Source organism: Chlamydotis macqueenii, chromosome 3 (assembly GCF_036417535.1).
Source record: "Chlamydotis macqueenii isolate bChlMac1 chromosome 3, bChlMac1.mat, whole genome shotgun sequence".
NCBI classification, from domain to species: domain Eukaryota; kingdom Metazoa; phylum Chordata; class Aves; order Otidiformes; family Otididae; genus Chlamydotis; species Chlamydotis macqueenii.
In genome coordinates, this window is record NC_141558.1 from 58383705 (window position 1) to 58403390 (window position 19686).

Below are 19686 nucleotides of genomic sequence, written 5' to 3' on the forward strand. Positions count from 1 at the left end.
TAATAGTGAAAGATAATTGTATTGTTACTGGAGAACAAGCAAAGTTCATCCCTTCAGCAACATTTTAAAGAGAGATAAGAAGTCTATCACTAACAATGGAAAGATAAAACATTTAGTAGAAATGTACTCTGAGCCTGAGAAACAATATCCAGAAGTTTTAAAGGAATTTTTTTTCCTCTACTCCTTCTGCCCCTAGCAGAGGCTCTGAGTCAGGCCTGTTTTTGAGCCTTCAGGCGGCCTGCTGTGTTGCCTATGTAGGTTAGGTCTTAACTGACTCTTCTCTACGCGTTTCTACCCTGCCACGCTCCTCCCTAAAAAGGTCTCAGGGAATGATTATGGGTCCATCTCCCAGCGTGAGTAAGTACCAGCCAGCGCTTTTGTAGTGACATCCCCATTTCAATTGGCAACTGACTCTGTGTGTGCAGGGAGTCTGAAAACTCCCTGTGGCATTTATTTCAGTACTAAAGCCCATAAACATGCAATAAAGAGAGTCTTAGACCTGTTCAGAGCACAAGTAAGAAAAACCTATATCTGCATTAAGAATTTAGACAGCATATAGAGGAAAAATATTAAAAACCTATTTTAAAAACAGGCTTACAAAACTCAGCACTTCCATAGGTGGCACGAGGATTAACAGAAAGGTCAAGTTATACTTAGATCAGCTGTGGTTCTTGCATAAACGTGTGTATGTGGATGTGTGTGTATAGACAGTGTCTTGCTTCAGAGCTTCCAAAGTAACCATAATTCCTTGTCAGAAACATAGTGGAACTGAAAATCCAACAGAGCTCTTCCCTCTGTAGTAAATAATTGCAATAAAGCCATTACTATGCTTCAGTAATCACAGTTCTGGGAACTGAAAATTCACCACAGTGCACTGGCCCTGTTACGCCTGCAGTTGAAGAGAATACTTAAACAGTTTCAGTGACAATTTTCTAAAATTTGTATGTCCAACTGGCCACCTACAGACCAAAATCACCAGCTTTGATACTTCTGGGCATCAGAACCAATGTCTGTAATTAGACGGACACAGAAAATCTTGACAAAATGGACTCGTCCTTGACCTATTAGTTTATTTCAAAAACCTTCTGTTCATTAAACTTACATACATCAGGGAATGTTGTAGGTATTTGATCCTTTCTCCATTATTCAACAATGTGATATATGTCAAAGGTGATAAAAAAAACTGAAGGGAACTAAAGAAACACCTTCACTGACTAATCAGGGGGAATGCTTTCGTAGTTACATACTTCAAACAAAAGTGCATCACCATTTTTCAGAACAAAACTGCTTAACTTTACCATGAAGGTAATCTAAAGAAGTTTTATTGCAGTCAACACTGACTGAAATTAAGAACCTTTTTTTTACAATCCTCTCATATTACCCTTTCCTCAGCCTTAGGCATTTAAAGCTGCTCAGCTACTTAGGCATTTAAAAGGTCAATTTGCAAGACATTTTGGTTTGCTAATTTCGACAGTCAGCTAGAATCTTAAGTAATGTTCCAAATTCACCATGAATCATCTCTAATTTTTCAAGTTTTAAGGAAATTAATGGAGTGTAATCTCTAAATTAGGGCAAACAGACAAATTTATAACACACTTGATTTTTCGCTCAAGCACAGAGATTTTTGTCTCTGTCCAAACTGTGTGAGTTTTCTTCAAGATTTTTTTTCCTTTTATCTTTTCCACTAATAAATTTGCAATAATGTCTGAGTAAACTTTGATGAATTGCTGATCTGGTTGAAGCCGTCATATATTGGGATTTCTCACCACTCACATCTAGAAAGGACCAGAAGTCTAGATTGGGCAAAGTACTCTGAGCGTGTTTTTTGCCATGCAGGCAGCCACAATGGTGTGAGAAGGTGGGATTTATGGTTCTAATGCCTGCTTGTTCCAATACTGGCATTCCTGAAAACTTACTGATACTACCATACAGGCTCAGAACACATGGCCTCCTGTTTTCTCTCTCTGCAAAACAAAAGCTGTGCAGAGGGAAGAAGAATAAGGCCCTAAAAGGAAGGAAAAAGGTGTGGATTCTCAACATGACTGGAGTAGGACAATAGATCACTATCAAATTAAGCACAACTAATTTTCCCTATATTGCCACACATACAGTTCACTGGGACAAAAGCCTACACTCTCTCTGAAATCCTTTTTACATTCACAAAGGAAGATGTGCACATTAATGAATCCTGGGATGATTTTGGAAATTCCTTTGAACACACTATGACTCTCCAAGAGAAGAAGAAAAGTTGCAAGACAAGATCAGGCTCATGTTCAAGAAGTGCCTCTTTACTCCTTTTAACCTAGACATGCTGTTTAAAGGTAACATTCCTTGTCATTACCGCACTATGCATCCAGCAACAGCCCAGAGAAGGGTGCCAAAATTCCAGGATGAAGGACACTGTCTTTCTGAAAGTTCAGCAAGAGTCTGGATAGCATCCATATTTCTTTCACGCCATGGGAAGGAACAAGGCTCTGTGCACGTCATTCAGATGGCTCATAATACCGAGTCAAGTGATGGCAAAAACATACTTCCAACGCCATGTGTCTAGGATTTTGGGCACCATTGTGATCATACCTTGATGCAGTAGTTCCATACTAGATGCAGCTTGTTGCCACAGTGCAAGTAATCTTCGTAACTGACTGCCACGAGTCAGTGTGGGAGCAGTAAATTAGCAAGTGGCTGAGGCACTCTAGCCTAGGAGAAGAGTAAAAAAGGAGTGTGGCTGCAGCTCTGGAAACAACAGTCCTTGTTCTCCTTTCTTGAGTGAAAGTAAACAAGTCCATTGTTATCTGACTTTGCCAAACCTCAAAGTATAATGCTAGAAGGAAAAATAAGTTTTACAGAATTGAGCATATACAACCCTTCTCTTCCCTTCATAAACTGTATGTTACACAAGTTGAAACTACCGAAGTGTTTACAGTATGCTATATATATAATGGCACATTTAAGCTTTTTAAAGGGATTGGAATATTTCAGGAATGTCTCCGGTGCTTAAAAAGGCTAATGTATTACAAATCATATAATATTTTAATTCAGAAAAAATATGTTTGGGTATTTTGACCTAGCATCATAAGGTTTAGGAAACCGAACAAGGATGCCATGAAGCATGACTGATGAATCAGTCGAGCTAGTCTGCTTCAGATACATATTGTGCAAGGCATTATCGCTGCAATCAGTCACAAAAATGCATATTTAGTTTTTGTACATTAAATACTATGCCTGTGAACCTATGTAAAAGATATACAAAATATAAATGTCATCAGGACTGTATATTTCAAACTTTTTAAAATAAACGCAAAGTATATATATATGTAGGCATATAGGTTGTAATTTCAATGTCAACACTAGCACAGTTCGTCTCTTCTAAATACAGACCTGTATACTTCCTAGTCCAACACATGCACCTACAAACACATGATCATGCATACAGCTTTACGTTCTGCTGTTTGCAGAAGAGTCAGAATATACAGCACTATACATTGTTTCAACTCAAAATTGATTGGCAAGTTAAGGATGATGCCATTCAAAAGAAATTCCTTGTGAGCTATTCCCAAAAAAACAGAGAAAACCAGGGGTATAGTTATTTTGTCTCAATAAAAACACTGAAGACCATGGTGATGATGACCTAAGATTCAAAATGCTTTGTCTGGCATGTGGTGGGGGGCGTCACTCCTGGACAAGATATAACAGTGTAGAACTGGTTGCTATAACACATACCAAACACAGTTATAACGAGGTGGAGAGCTTTCACAACACCATCCAACCCAGCTCTGGGTTCAGACTACTGAGGTCTCTGACCGAAAGGAAACAGAGCAGTTGTATGCCGTTCTTCTCACAGCAGGCGGTGCTGATGGTGATCTGGATGCCCATCTGGAAGGTAAGCGTCGATTTGCTGGCCGAGCGGGCCGGGAGAAACCCTTCCCACTTGAACATATAGCTGGCACAGATATCTAGAACACAAAGGCAATTCCTTGCTTTAAAAAGTTATGACTTTTGTGGAATGCAGCAGGAATGTAGGAAGACATTTGGGATGACCTCGGAACAGGTGGTCTGAAGCTATTAAAAGGAGCACAGTAATGCACAGAATGCAAAGGAACAGCTATTTGTAGGTATAGGGATTCTCACACTGGTTGCAGTTTAAAATATATGGAGACAAGCATCAGACACAAGGAAAGATACAAAATGTTAATGCGAGCCAAAACTGATATCCACTTCTCATTTCTTTTCATTTTTTTTTAAGTTTTTTTTGTCAATGAACACTGTATACTGTTTTAAATGTAGAACTCAGAATACCATCTTACATTACTGGAGTATGATCTACATACTTTTCAGGTATTTTTTGATGGATCCTATTTCAGCAGCCACAGCTTGCTAAGAACTCTGTTTCCATTAGTGCAACATGAAGTTGTTTACACTTGGTAACTAACTCAGAATGGTTATGTATTAGTGCAGTGTCATGTCTACCTGCAGACCCTCATATACATAGGAAAATCAACAGATTTTCATCATGTAAATTGGAAGTAATGAAAATAAAACAAAAGCTTCATGCCATGTGTAGTTCTTTAAATCTTTGTGATGTGAATGCTGCTGGATTTAAAATGGTACCCCCTAACAGGCAATATTTTACACTTAGCTTGTAAAGACAGAAATGACAACATGAAGTATGAGCCTATGGAGAAAAAAATCAATTGGCTTAGTCAAGTTATTCTGGGCTTACATCAACGTAAACTCAGTCATTATCTAGTTGTTATTTCTTCCCTACATATTCACTAATGAAAATTTGTTTTTCTATCAAATGCTCATTGGATGAAAAAGAAATCAGAAGTTTCACGGTTTTTTTCTTTCTGTGCTGTAGTAAAAGGTGTCTGCTAAGCAAGATGTTGCATCACTGCAATGCTGTTAGAAAGATATGCAGAAGAAAATCTGCATGGTTGGATTCTCAGCTGTTTAAATCCACATAGCTCCACTGAAGTCTGTGAATTTGTGACAGCTTAAAGCATACCAGCTGACAGCCTTGAACCCATTTAAGTTTCTCGGCTCCAAACACATTTGCCTTGTCTTTTCTGAGACACTAAGGGACATACCTCTTTGTGTTCATTGGCCAAAGAGCTCTTCAGGAAAAAATATTTTTCTTTCTTTGTGGCCTTTTACAAAACCTGCAACTTATAGTGTGTTTTCAAAACCATCTGTTTCTCTTTTCATTAAGAAAGAATGTTGGCAAAGGCAATATTTCTAAACTTCTGCAAATAAAATTCAGCCAAATATAAATTAATTAGCCATGCTATACTCTTCTGTTTCTGTGAGCCTATGCTTGAATATATACAAGAAGTCTGGAACTGAAACATGAATAAGAGGAGGTCACTTTATTACGGGAAGCTTTATGGAGCTACAATACCCCTTTTCATAGGCAGTTCCAAGGAAATCCTGACCCAAGAATGCTATCTAAGCCTTCTACGCTTTTGACATGGCCAAGTGTGCTTAAGCCTTTTGGGAAGGCTTATGAAATAACTTGTCAGCTAACGGAAGGAGGGAGGGAGTTACAACCTGATTGCAGTTCTCATTAGTTCAATCCTTGAATAACTGCACTGCAGTTAAAACCTAGCTTTACACAACAGCAGCAGAGATCAGAATCTGGCACACGTCTTCACTGGTCATTCTTACTTACATGCTTCTGCCCTTCCACAACTCCATTATCTTCAGAGGAAATACTCTTGATTCGTCTAGATTCTGGCCTGACGTGTCTAGTTTTACATAATTATTTACAATACCACCTTAGCCTGCCTCATTTTAGAAACTGAAGCTTGGTATGAAACGGAATTATTTTGTTCTTGCCATTCTTATGAACCTTACCTCTGGTAACTTCTGTCTCTCTTTTCCTTGCTTGAGTTGCTGCCCAATATGCCTGGCTGAAATCCTTGGAAATTCTTGCTTTCCTTGCTCAATCTGGAGCATTTCTAAATACTGACTCAATGTCTCACAGCCCTCATCGGTGGATTCAGAATTTGCCCGTGTCCACTTATCTTTGCTGCATTTTGCATTACACGGAGAAGTCACTGTTGATTTTTCATAGTTTTTCAAAAGCTTTTCAACAACACCATAGTTTGACCTTGAGTCAGCTGAACGCGGGCGACCGGATAAATTACTTGGTCTCCAGTCATGCTCGTGAAGCATCTGCCTATAACCACTAGTATTTGGAAGTCCATTTATCTGCTTTTGTTGCCCTGCTGTTCTGACAGTTTTTCTGGGGTTGCTAGCTTCTTGCTCCTTTGCTGCAGAGAATTTAGGATTTGAAACACAAGATGTATTTACAGTTTCTGTCCTGCTAATAGCAGACTCACACAGTGAGCCACAGGGTTTGTGATCTTCTGATGCTGTTTGAGGCACCTGATTTTCTTGTAAAGCATTGTTACCTTTATCCGTGTGAAACACAGTCCGGTTAAACTCATCGATCTTTGCTGCTAAAGTTTCATTTCTTTGGGCTTTTCCCGAAGTATACCTAGAGACTTCCAAAAGATGATTTTGCAGAGTAGCAGGGGCATAAAAGTCATTATTGTAATAAGGGCTGCTGTGAGACTTGGAATTTTGTTTCTGGTGCATCTTGTTGCTTTGGGCCATATTTCCATCTGAACAACTCTTTTGCGCTGACAGTGGGGAAGGTTCACTTTTACTGTCTTTTCCAAGTTTGCCCACATCATATGCCCACGTGTTGTTGCAGAAACTTGTTGGTACATTGCACTCATTTTTGGTGACAGGTATTGCAGCAGTTACTATCACAGGACCTTTCACAGCCTGCCCTTCATTTGCACAGGCTGCTGCAGTTTCATTCTGGTTTATAGGTGAAGGATTCATCAGTTTCCTTCCACTCCTACAGTCCTGAGCCTTGCAATTGCTTTTGATGCCTGGATCTCTTATTGGTGCTTCAGAAAGCTGTACAACTGCAGAAAGTGAGTTTGTTAGGTGCCGAGAAGTGCTCCGTGGAGGAACTGGTGGAGCTTCTTTCTTTTGCCAAGATCTGAAGTCTGTTCCTCTGTCACCAGTAAGACCACCATAAGACATGTCCTTCAAAGCCTTGGTGGAGCTCATCAGATTCTTCCTATTATTATGTTCCTCTGTTTCAAAAGCACCTGAAGACTGTGATTCACTGCTGGATACATGGTTCATTTCAGGCAGAATAACTGTGTTTTGAATTTCCTCAAATTCCCCCAGGAAAGGAAGTGACTTCATTCTGGAAATAAAAGGAGAGGTGTTTTAGGGATGAGCAATAAGGGTATTCCCCCAGGAAATCTCAGCATGGATTCATTCTCCCCATGAGCAGGTATTTTAACACTGGCTGCTCAAAAGAATTTGGGAGCACTTTTGCTGCAGTTGATACACCCAGCCTATTTGAAACATACATGAAGAATTTGATGAAAGCTCAAAGGGAAGCTTGTATTCCTTTCCCTTGCCACTAAATTTTTTTTTTTGAGTTTTTGTAAATGATTGCTTGTTTTCTTACCTATCCTAAGGGAAAGACCGTGGGATCTTGTGACTGCTAATGAGTCTACCTGACTATGAACTGAATGAAGAAAGCTTTAGGACATAGTGTATCCCTTGTGTAGGTTTCCTAACATTATGCATGACAGTACAAATGTATCTTTTGAGATCTGTTCAAAAACCACTTTCTCAGCCAGTATTTAGAAACTAAGCATCAGCTATGAATCTATTTGTTTTAAAGACACAAATGCTAATCCAGCTACAATAAGAAATCAGTGACATAGAGCCAACTGATTGCATGGGGAAGTGTAAGAAGTCCCTCTGCTCTTTGGGAGTATCTGAGAAGAGCTTGCCATGATAGAGTGCACCCTCAGCAAGTTTGCCGATGACACCAAGTTGTGTGGTGCCGTTGACATGCTGGAAGGGAGGGATGCCATCCAGAGGGACCTTGACAGGCTGGAGAGGTGGGCCCGTGCCAACCTCATGAAGTTCAACCAGGCCAAGTGCAAGGTCCTGCACCTGGGTCATGGCAATCCCAGGCACAAATACAGGCTGGGCGGAGAATGGATTGAGAGCAGCCCTGAGGAGAAGGACTTGGGAGTGCTGGTGGACGAGAAGCTCAACATGAGCAGGCAATGAGCCCTTGCGGCCCAGAAGGCCAACCGCATCCTGGGCTGCATCAAGAGGAGCGTGGCCAGCAGGTCGAGGGAGGTGATTCTCCCCCTCTATTCTGCCCTGGTGAGACCCCGCCTGGAGTACTGCGTCCAGTTCTGGAGCCCCCAACATAAGAAGGACATGGACCAGTTGGAGAAGGTCCAGAGGAGGGCCACGAAGATGATAAAAGGGCTGGAGCACCTCTCTTATGAGGACAGGCTGAGAGAGTTGGGGCTGTTCAGCCTGGAGAAGAGAAGGCTCCAGGGAGACCTGATAGTGGTCTTCCAGTACCTCAAGGGGGCCTACAAGAAAGATGGGGAAAGGCTGTTCAGCAGGGCCTGTTGCAATAGGAGAAGGAGTAATGGCTTTTAAATACTGGGGAGTAGATTTAGATTGGAAATTAGGAAAAAATTTTTTACGATGCGAGTTGTAGAACACTGGAACAGGTTGCCCAGAGAGGTGGTGGAAGCCCCATCCCTGGAAACGTTCAAGGCCAGGCTGGATGAGGCTCTGAGCAACCTGATCTAGTTGGGGATGTCCCTGCTCCTTGCAGGGGGGTTGGACTAGATGACCCTTGAAGGTCCCTTCCAACCCTAACCATTCTATGATTCTATGATTCTATGATGCAGACTTCCATGGGATCTCAGCATAGCTGAGACATAGCCATTCAGTCTTCCCTTTTGAGAATTTCTGCACAACTCGAAAGGAAGACTAGTGTTTATCTTGCTAAAAGAGACCAAGAATATTGAATTTTTAACAGATGGCAGCATGTTCATTTGCCATACTTTTCAGAGTCTGGCTTGCCATCTTACCATTAGTACAAAAGTATGGTTGTTCTTCCTTCTCTTACCTTCTTTGCACTCTTGGATTGTCTGTCCCTGACACAACCCCCACACTTAAGGCGAGATGTGGGCTTAACGTAAGAAACCTCCCAGCCTAACAAACCCACACAGCGTTATATAGAACTGCATGGAAACAGAACCAGAGCAAACAGAAATATCTGTTCACTTTCCCAATCCTCAATATAGTCATTAGAAACAAGTAAAATTTCATCTTGTATAAATACTAATTTCATTGTGTAAGTTCTGCAGATAAACTCCATTAGTAAAACGTGCCCTTGTATCATATTTCAAAATATTTCATGTGAATGTGTTTTATGCTGAATACTGAAACACTAGGAGGATAGGAACTGCCCAACTCCTAATAAATTCAACTGCAAATCCCCCTTGAAAGTGAACAGGAGCATAGTCTCATTATTCATTTTCTTCCTCTAATACAAAAAATCCAAATATGTTTTTACCTTCGGTGGTTGGACTTCTTTCTAATTTCCTCTTGATAGCTGCATAATTCTTCACTGACTTTGGCAAGTTCTTTAAGAGCCTTTATAAATATAAAAACAGTCCTTTAATGTAAGCCTTTTAAATGGTATTTCCAGAATTATTTTGAAGTATATGGTGATTTGCCTTTAAGACTCACAGCAGAGGAAAGTAGCACAAGGAAAGATACAAAAATGCCCTCAGGTTATGAGTGGAGGTAAAGAGCATGCTGTTAACACATTTAAAAAGCGAGAAAACACTCATCAATAGTAAATTGAGGAGGAAGAAGAGACAGTGCCTTGCTGGAAAGTTAAAATTAGGGAGATCAGTTCTTCAGGTTAACCTGGCAGACCAAAGCCCTCCATATTTTCCTCACCCTTGTAACTGAAACATGCTCATTCTTTACTTACTACATTGAGATCACCAATATAATTCTTGGTATTTTTCTTGGAAGTATTGAAGCTGAGACTGTCTTCAGGTTCCTCACAGTTCTCAAAGGCTAGATTGTCCATTAACAGAGTTTTGTTTCTGCTCTTGTCTCTGGTTTCTTTACATCCATGTCCTGGTTTACTGAGCAAACTCCCTTTTTCCATCCTCTCATTTGCCACATTGTGTTGATAGTTCAGCTCCACTGTGTCACTCTCTTCCGAAGCAGGGGAATGCATGGACAACTGCTGCATCTTGCTCTGAATGGCCTTATTATCATGGACACTCATATTGCTCTCCCTTCTAAGTTTTACCTCCTGGTAAAGCTGAAAAAAACCCAATAGAATCTCCTATTAAATCATGGTACTGTGATTAATTTTATGGTAAAAAACCATATTCACCTTCTATTTTGAATGGTGCTTCACTCAGTAGCACCAAGTAGAAAGATTTTATACACGTGTATAGTATCTCCATTCTACATAGTAGAAAAGTGTTGAGTCACACAGTGTGATGGTTCACAGACTGTTATTGTCACAGGATGAGGAAAGGGCTGTTACCATTCACAAATTCCTTGCCATGGTTTTAATGCATGGCTTCCACCCACAGAATGGGATGGGACTGGAACAGATCTCACGAGGTCAATGGCCCTGGCTTGAGCCAGGAGCTGTATGGTTGTCTTCCAAGTAATATCAGCGCACTATGTGGTGGACACAGCCCTGATCTGATGGATGGGGAATGTGAGGGAATGTGAAGGAGGGAGATGTGGCTATGTTACAGTCTGTTAATATATATTAGTTTAAGGAGAGGAAATGAATTCTCATCATATACAGTGCCATCTGCACTAGAGCAGACTCTTCTGGTTCTCAGGCAAGAGGAATTCATCCCTATGATTGTAGTGATAAATCACTACTGCAGAATGGGATTATTTGACAATGTGCTGTCACCTTCTTATCTTCTTTCATGCTATCTGCTGAGATCCAGTAGCTTCATTAGTAAATGAAAAGGTGTTAATTCCTGTCACCCAGAACAGTCAAACTAGGGAACGGTGATAAATTATAAATTAGAAAAAATAGCAACAACATAAAAACCTCTTCTGCTTACAGTATCATTTCCAGTGCCAAGAATCCCACGACTCTTTATAAACATTCACTCTTAACTTGCTCTTATGAAGAAAGCACAATGCAAGCACCTCTGAACAGCTGTCTGCCTGCTCTCTCGCAGTGCGTAAGGCCATCACAACAGCTTTTGGAAGGACAGTGAAAAAGAATAACAATATAAAGAACACACGGCAGTTTCATGGATAGTGCTGTGGATTAGAAGCATTCTCAGGTTCAGAGACTTGACACTTGACCTTATCCTGGGCTTTCAGATTTCACTCCCAAAGTCCAGCTGTTTATGGAACCTGAGGGCTGAACTTTTGTCATTTCTAATAAATGAGTCCCTCATACAGACTCAGCATAGGAGTAAGGAGGAAGGATACCACCTCGTAACTCAACAATACCATCTCCTAAACCACATAAGTCTTCCTGAAGGAATCCAGGAATTAAGTTAGTTTTTGGTAGGCTAGAGAAAACTACCAAATAAAAATACAAGATGATAAGGTAGTACAAGTTTTATTGAGGAAATCCTTCTACAGATGATAGCATTTGAAAGGTATCTCCCCTTTTCTCCAGCCATGTGGCTTTTGGCAAAGAAATATCAGACAATTGAAATCAAGAGCACCTATAGACGCAGCTTAAGAGGGATCTTAGGATACCAATAACCTTGAGGTATCATCTGCAGTTTTGTCCAGTCCTGCAGTACCCAGCAATTTGCTTCATTCGCTTCCTCTCAGCCCCATTCCATTCTTTACCTCTTTTTCTGTCTCTGTCATGCTTTCCTAATCCATATGCTAATTAAGAATACTGGAAAAACATGGCCTTCAGTGCCATTGTCAGGACTACTAATAGCCAGAATACCTTTTCAGAACACATTACCGTCATTCCAAAACAGCTCAAACACCTGACAAACTGAAATTCAACTACACATACAGATCACATTACTAACTTCTGAACCACTCTCACCTTAGTGGTGAAATTAAGTAAGACAACACAGAAATATCCTAACATAAAAAACAAAACGTAGTTTTCATACTAAAACTATCATACCAAAGTCTGCCAGAACTGCAGGTGTAATATGAGAGCTGACTTTATGGAGTTATGCTGCAGGCTGGTTTAACAGGCAGTGTATGGCTGCAATTCATTTGGCTCTGATAATTTTCCTTCTCATAATTTCATGTGAGCAATCTCTGCCATACATTCCTGTGTTGCTCAGCCACAGGATAGTGTTGGCAGAGAGCAAGCAAAACTACTCCATGTGTATATTAGAATGAAAAATGTGGAAAGCTCAGTGGTGAAAAACTTGCTTCTGTATGTTGCCAAGGCAGATTCAATTTATACATTACAGAGTGCCAGAGGGTTCTGCTGCAGTGACAACTTGGGGATAAAAGAATAATAAATAATTACCTAAGCTGTTTCTGGAAGGAGATGCATTAGAAATGGCAGAGAGTGTTTGTTACTATGTGTAAACACAAGTGGTGTCAGGACTTTTATGCTATTTACTGTAGCCGTTTCTCTACTAAAAGTTGTCCATAAATAGAGCAGGTTCTAGCTAGAACAATTCTGCATCATGCAGTGTTTCATGTAAGATGTTCTTCTCAATATTACAATTTACCCCAGCACACCTGTACCATGTAATTCCTTTTTGACAGAGAATTATGATACCTAGATTTTTTGTTACTAAATATACATTTTCCTAAACCCCATATCTGCAGTTGTTCAGCATATCTGTACTTGAAAAAAGCATGTATAAAATGAGCAGAGTGGCTCATGCCTAGCAGAACTGGCAGCCAGTATATGCAGCCAACAATATCATAGCAAACTTCACACAAAGTGACATTTAACCTCCTGCTTTGTATTCATGAGTATGAAATGAGCAATTGCAAATCCTGCTTAACCCCAGGCTTTGCATCCTACCATCAGCTATTAGAAACTTCCAGTGATAGATAAGAAACAGGATATAATTCAGAAAAAAAATAAATTGAAGCAACCCTTAGTCACTAATAAGACTCAAGTGAAAATGTTAGCATTCAGAGTTTTGTTTAAAAGTACCTCTTCTATTTTCTTCTGCATGACCTTCCATTGACATTCCCATTCTTTCCTTTCGTTGTCAAATCTCTCCAGCAATTCCATCTTCTCTTTATTCCAGTTCCTCTCAGTGTTCTCCAGTTGTTTACGCAGGTCCATGGTTACAGTCTGTGTAACAGCAAGAAGACAGCTCTGCTTTTTTTCTTTCTTCCCTGAATGTTTCCTGGAAGTTTATCAGAAAAAGTCTTACTTGCGTTTGATTCTAGCTTTCAGGGACAAAAAACAGCTAAGCAAAATCCCAAAATAATTAACTGAAATGTGCTTGCAGGAGACAACTTCATGGGATTGCATGATATATATCTGGAGTGTGACTATGGACGAACTAAGCATTATAGGACACAAACCAAGGGCAGAGAGGCCCAGTCTGGAAAGAAGAGGAGGGACACACATCCAGCATCATAGAACTCAGGAACGTCTGCCACAGTGGGGTCTGTACCGTGGCCACTTCACATCTTTGCCATTACTTTTCACTATAAACCTGTTTTCAATGAAATTCGAGTCTGCATGGTATTGAATGGCACTTTAGGACCTTGGGATTCTGCAACGTCTGCCCTTGAGGGTAAAGGCTATTTTTACGTTTGTTCAAAAGACAACTGCAAGTGTAAAAGGTATCATGTTTGCCCATGCACTCCTTTCACACACGCACGTAGCACGACAAAGCCTCTGACATTCTTTTGGCAAGTGAAGACTGTAAACTTGATACATGCAGATAATTCTCATGGCTATATGAATTCTTTAGAATATATGAAGGAAAACAGGAGAGGAAAGCTAATAACAAGTAACATAACTATACAGTAGAAAGCATCATTCCAGTACATAAAGGACTATAGGTCACTATAAATAGTTCATGCATTTTGGATTTAGAAATCTAAATCTATAAATGATAGTTCCAGGACCAGCATAGGGAAAACTGGAAACTCTTCTCCAATAGCACTAACCCAAATTTAGTTTAAAACATCGCTCAGAATATTTAACTAATTTGTGTTTCAATTTCTCCTTTCCCTTCAGAAGTCTTTAGTACCTTAGTAGCTGTGAATGAAAAATTATTAATTGAACCAATAAATGAGTATATTTTAAGGGAAATATTTTGGATACGTTCATATGATTTTGGAGCAAAACAGTTACAGATTTTACGGGCCCGGTGTTCCTCTTCCTTTCTTAGGCTTTACAAAAGAAACTCCCCTACCATCAGAATATTTTCTACACCAGCAAGGCTGAAATAACACTCATTCATTAAGTCACAACAGCTCCCGTGGTTTAATGGCTGGTACACAAGCATTGATACCTGAATTTGTTAACTTTGCCTCTCAAAGCTAGATGTTGTGTTACTTAGGTGGACTCGGAATCTAGTTCTAGTCACAGAACACCTCTGCATTGCTTTGGTCTCCTGCCAGAAACCAAGTGTATGGGCAGGCAAATGAATTACCAGAGAGTTAACTAGGGTTAAGCCCAGTTTAGCTTCCTAGAATTTGTTCATTTTGCTGACTGATGGTCAGTGATTGTCAGCTCACAGGAACTGCCCATTTTATTGCCCACATTTTCTTTGATATAGTGAAAATTCACTCTCGAGCTTCACAGAAAGTTCTTCCCCAATCTGTATTTTACTGGACAAGTCTTGTTGATTCAGCTGTGGCTACTGTGTAATCACTGCTTACCAGTGTCTGCATTATTTCAGATGACTGGGAAGCTGATGCCAAACTTGGAGGCAGCCTCTTTCATGAAGAAGTAAGCAGAGGAGCTCAGCTGAAGCCCAACAGGTTTCTCAGGTCTTTGGGTCATAGGAAGTCCTGATACAGGATCTCTCAACTGACAGCCTTCATGGGCCCAGTCCTAACTCAAGGGTTGCAAAACCGTTTACCCCAAGCAATTTTGGATGGAGGACTTAGAGAACAAGCTGACTATTCTTCAAACATCTCTGTCAGCCTGTTTCACAGTGGTGTAACCACATCACCATGTAATGTGGTATTCTAGCTTACTCTTTCAAACTCTGACTCACACCTGCCGTGGAGCTCTGAAATGGCAATCTATCCCTCAGCTATCTACAAAGAGATTTCAGACCTTTCTTCTTCCATCTATCCGAAAACATATAGGGCAGCTTTATAAAAACATAAAACTCCTTGAAACTAAGCTGCAGCATTCTCATCACAAAAGAAGTCAAATGCTGCTTTGCTCACGGAGTCTTAGGGAAGGCAGCCAAGCTGCAGAGACTGCACCTCTTCAGGCCAATGTTTCAGCTTTGTGCCAGACTTCAGTAAGTGTTGACTAAAAACAACTTAGAAAAAAATTCCACTGCATTTAAGGCCTTTTGCAGTCTAAACATCTATTGCTAATTAACTTTAAAACCATTTCAATATTTTCCCACTTTGCTAATTCAAAGGTTGCAATTTTAATAGTCATTTGCTTTTTTTCCCCTACATTTATATCTTTATAACCTTTCAAGACATCTCTGAGAAATAAACAAAAGTCAGCTCTCCGCTCCACTAGAATCTTTCAAATATATGTCAGAAAGAAACAGAAAAAATGTATGAATGCCGTAAAGTCATGAGCAAAACAGGCAGGTATAACAGTGTACAACTTGCACAAATGGTGATTTTGCTAGTGCACTATTAGTAATAATGACCATGCTTCAATAAGCAGCATGTTATTAGGAAGAAAGTCAATACTATATAGCTTTTTTTTTTTTTTTTACACAGATAAGAATAGATATGTCCTTCTTTCAAGCATGCATATAGCATTGAAAAGGCCTCTGGTGGTTTGTTAGTGCTGGGGACTACTATTGCCATGTTTGCATTCTTCTTAACAATTTCCAAGTTGTCTCATATGGGACTCTGATTAGAAAAAGAGACTGGAGACCACCAAAATGAAATCAAGCCTTGGAAGAGATTAGTTACAGAAGTCACAGATAGTCACTTGTAGCTCTAAGATCCGCAAAAAAGCTTGTATTGCTGCTTAGGCTTCTCTGATTTCCTCTTGACATAAATTCTGAGAAGAAAACGCATGTTTATTGATGTTAGCAGCTGGATGACTATACAGTTTTGCTGCTATTGTACAGTGGATCAATTCCCCAGAGAGTTTAAACTCCTATTTCTGTGACTCTTTCTCCTTTTTTTGCCTTGCTGTTTGGGTGGGGTTTTTTTTTTGCTTGTTTTTTTTCCCTACTAGCAATAAAATCCAATTTGTAGTCCAGGTAGTATACCTTCTGTCTTCATAGCGCGCCAAGATATCCCCATGGGTATTTCACATGGCTTAAGCAACCCAGAGGGATGTAAAATGCCACATTATAATTTGCTGTGTGAATCAGAACAGTATCTGTGCTCTTGCAGTATTGGCACTTTCTGCATGTCCTAGACAAGGTCAGAAGCTCATTACAGCAATCAAATTCAAGCAAACAATCAATTTTGTCTACATCAGCTGCATTTTCACTTAACTTTTCCTTTAGTCCTCCCCCTTCTCAAGCAAAAAATGTTTAAAGTAACTATTTGATGTTAATGCTATTATTCTCCATGTCTTACCTGTGCCCTTTCTACCCACATATTAAAAATGCAAAATAGCTTGCAACCATCCTCTATCATCTTCTGAAAATAATCTGCAGTGACATCAGCTGAGATGTTATTTTTCAACAGAGATTAATTAGATTGGATGTGCACAACCATTCAGATACACAAATCTTCCCTTGATTTTACAGGAAAAAAAAAGATTATTAGGTTATATTTCCAACAAAATGCTGTATTTTGGATGACTAATGAAATAATAAATGTATGTATTTGTTCAATTATATGTGTGCCATGTGTCACAATACTGTACACTTTATACACAAAAAGAAACTACAATTGAGTGAGAACATGAAAGAGAGTGAGAAGGGAAAGAAAAAAGAAAGATAAATGAGAAAGAATGAAAGAAAGAAAGTAGGAAGGGATGGAAGAAAGAAATAAAGAAAGCAAGAAAGAAAAAAAGGAAGTAAGAGAAAGGAACAGAGAGAAAGAAAGAGGGAAAAAGACTCAAGTGCTCACAAAGTTACCTGTCATCTCTGTTCTGTTTATATATCAGTGCCTGCTTTGAAGAAACTGACTGAACTAATTTAAAGTCTTTGCCTAAGAATAAAGACCATATATAACATACATGAACACTATACTACATATAAAAAACATTATAGAGGTGTTTAAATAACTGCTTGCCACATTAATAATTTGCTTTCCTTTTAAATCTTAACTGTTGAAAAACACTGATTTAAAATAAACCGTGACCATACCTTTCATGGAATAAGAAATCCTTTAGAAGCTTTTCAGTCCATTTCTAAACAGCAGTGAAAGCAATGAAATGCATAGCTAGCTGGGATCCAGTTCTGCAAATCTTGATCTTTAAAAGAAATAAGAAAGCTAAGAAAAACACAATCCTTCAATGGGGGCAGCATTTGCAACTCTCTTTGAATAACTCCGCAACTTTTGCAAACTGAAAAACAGTTCCGTTCAGCATCATCCCAGCAGCTGGCTTCCACGTGACGTCAGTGCACGGAGGATGGTTTTAAAGCCACCTCTTCCAACCCCCAGCTCTGTAACTTTATATCTCCTCATATTTTGTGTAAACAACTCCAAGTCCAGGACATTTTTAGGTTTTATAGTGCAGTCCAGTCTTTAAAGCTTGCCAAAGCAACCAGTGTTAATATTAAAGCTATGACAATAGGCAATTTTACGTTTCTTTTATTAGCGTCCATGTTGCAAAAGAAGATTCTTTGCTGCTTTCCAGACCCAGTTTTCAGGGTTATATATTTTAGTATGAACATTCTGAGCTTTGCAACTTGATCCTCGCAAACTGCTTCGTAAAGGGAGTTTGTTTAAAGCAGCAGTTTTGTGGGTTAACAGCTATCTTAAAGAGCTAAAAGCGAAGCACTCCTCCCCAAAATATTTTTCTATATTCTGAATACACTATCACTTGTGAAGTGCAGAATTATTGGGCACTGTGTAATCCTCCTGCCTCGTGTCCTGGGAACGGTGATAATGGTTTCTTTGGGATATACCCAAATATTCCTGCTACTTTATAAGGTTTCTGGATCAGATTCTCCAGTCTGTTAAAATACTTTGTATGTCAGCAAAGCACAGAGCTTGAAATTGGATGGAGAATTTCACTTGTGCAGGGAAACTCATCCCTGGCATAAGGCTAGCAAGGAACATCTAAAACCACCTTGGCCTCGATTTAAACCACTGGGAGTGCCTATAGAAAGTGTTGGCATGGGGCGAGGGAAGGGAGCGTTTGTGACAAAAATGATCCAGCAAGTGAAAGACCACAGGAGACTGAAGCCAGCGTAGCGAAATTTAGCTGCTCCCCCTGCTGAGCTGCAGGCAGGAGGAGCTCAGCTCACTCCTTGCATCTCTCTCATCCTTGCCCACCACAGTAACTCTCCCCTTGCAGGACATGTCAAACTGCTTTCATATGTCACAGTGAGAGAGAGCCCGGGGCAGAAGCTTCGCGCACATACCACTGCCCTGCCAGGTACTCGTGCTTGGACGTGTCTGTGGACAGTGACTGAGACCACCCATAGTCAGGAAATTCACATTTTAGAGAAAATTTATCCCCATGTGTACCTGGAGAAGGGCCACAATGTACTTGACTCATGCAGCACAAAACTCTGGACAAATTCTGCTATCGGATGGGTGTCTTCATATGCACTAAGCAGAAGTGATATATATTTTTGTGGGCAGAGCAGCTGGTGACAAGAAGATTTGTGAGATTAAGGACAAAATATGAGAATTCACACATCCTTTGCTTAGTCAGAACTTTCCTCTTTAGACCAATAAGGTTTTATCTGTGATAAAATCCACGCACAGCATAAAGATTTTAGCTCTGGGTGCATTTTACAGTAAATACCAAAGCAAGTTTCAAGGAAAACATGTTTTTTCTCCTTATATGGTCTAGCTGTTAAGTCTCAGTGAACACATTACTTGGGTCCTTATTCTGGTCCCATGTAACATAAATAATGGGACTTGAGCTATTTGTGAAAATTTCAATGATGATCTAAAAAGTGAACAAAGATGCCCAAGTACACGACTGAAGGTTCCTGAAGAAAATACTCAGCATCTGAACTCTGAGGATTTAAAAAATTCCCTGTTCATAAAGCAACAGTGTGACTTTCTTTTGGGAGGCTACATCCTAACACGCCAGCTGACATGGCTGGGAGAAAAGCCTGAGTGCCTGGGAGCAGAACTGAACCCACAGCTGGAGGCTGGGTACCACAGTGTTGCCTCCTCCCCAAAGCCAGCACAGCTGCACCACTGCAAATAAAGACAGACTCTGAAGACACGGTTTTCTACTCCTATCCATCAGCATAGGCTATTATTCTTATATATTTAATATTGCTAACTCAATGCCCCTCATCTTGTTACACTAACTTTTGAAGTAAAACATATTAAAATTAAACAATAGACTGAACCCCAGACTTGAGTTTTCACTCAGGGAAAATCCTACGCTTCTGTCAGTGTGAGGAATTAGAAGTGTGTGAGACTGAGAGGCTACTTAGGAGACAAGAGCTGTAACCCACTCAAAGAGCCACGTTAAATTCATCCTAGTATGGGAAAGTTTGGACCAAAACCACAAAGTGAGCTCTACAAACCTGGGCTCCTCATTCCAGACACCCT

General features: G+C 40.0%; 1 protein-coding gene across 2 annotated transcripts; it reads right to left on the bottom strand.

Moving 5' to 3' along the window:
- Nucleotides 1-2267: 2267 nt before the first annotated feature.
- KIAA0408 (KIAA0408 ortholog) lies at nucleotides 2268-17435 on the bottom strand. Of its 2 annotated transcripts, XR_015258212.1 has the most exons (7): nucleotides 17307-17435; nucleotides 13022-13220; nucleotides 9857-10198; nucleotides 9431-9510; nucleotides 5854-7228; nucleotides 3721-3953; nucleotides 2268-2697 (listed from the first exon to the last, which is right to left on the bottom strand). XR_015258212.1 is itself a non-coding variant. In XM_086745267.1 (6 exons), the coding sequence occupies exons 2-6, from the start codon at nucleotides 13154-13156 to the stop codon at nucleotides 3780-3782; spliced, it is 2106 nt and encodes a 701-aa protein (XP_086601393.1). In that variant the 5' UTR covers nucleotides 13157-13220; nucleotides 17307-17405; the 3' UTR covers nucleotides 2268-3779. The 2 variants fall into 2 exon arrangements, 1 of the variants encoding a protein (XP_086601393.1); XM_086745267.1 differs by having other exon boundaries at nucleotides 2268-3953; nucleotides 17307-17405.
- Between the last annotated feature and the right edge of the window lie 2251 nt (nucleotides 17436-19686).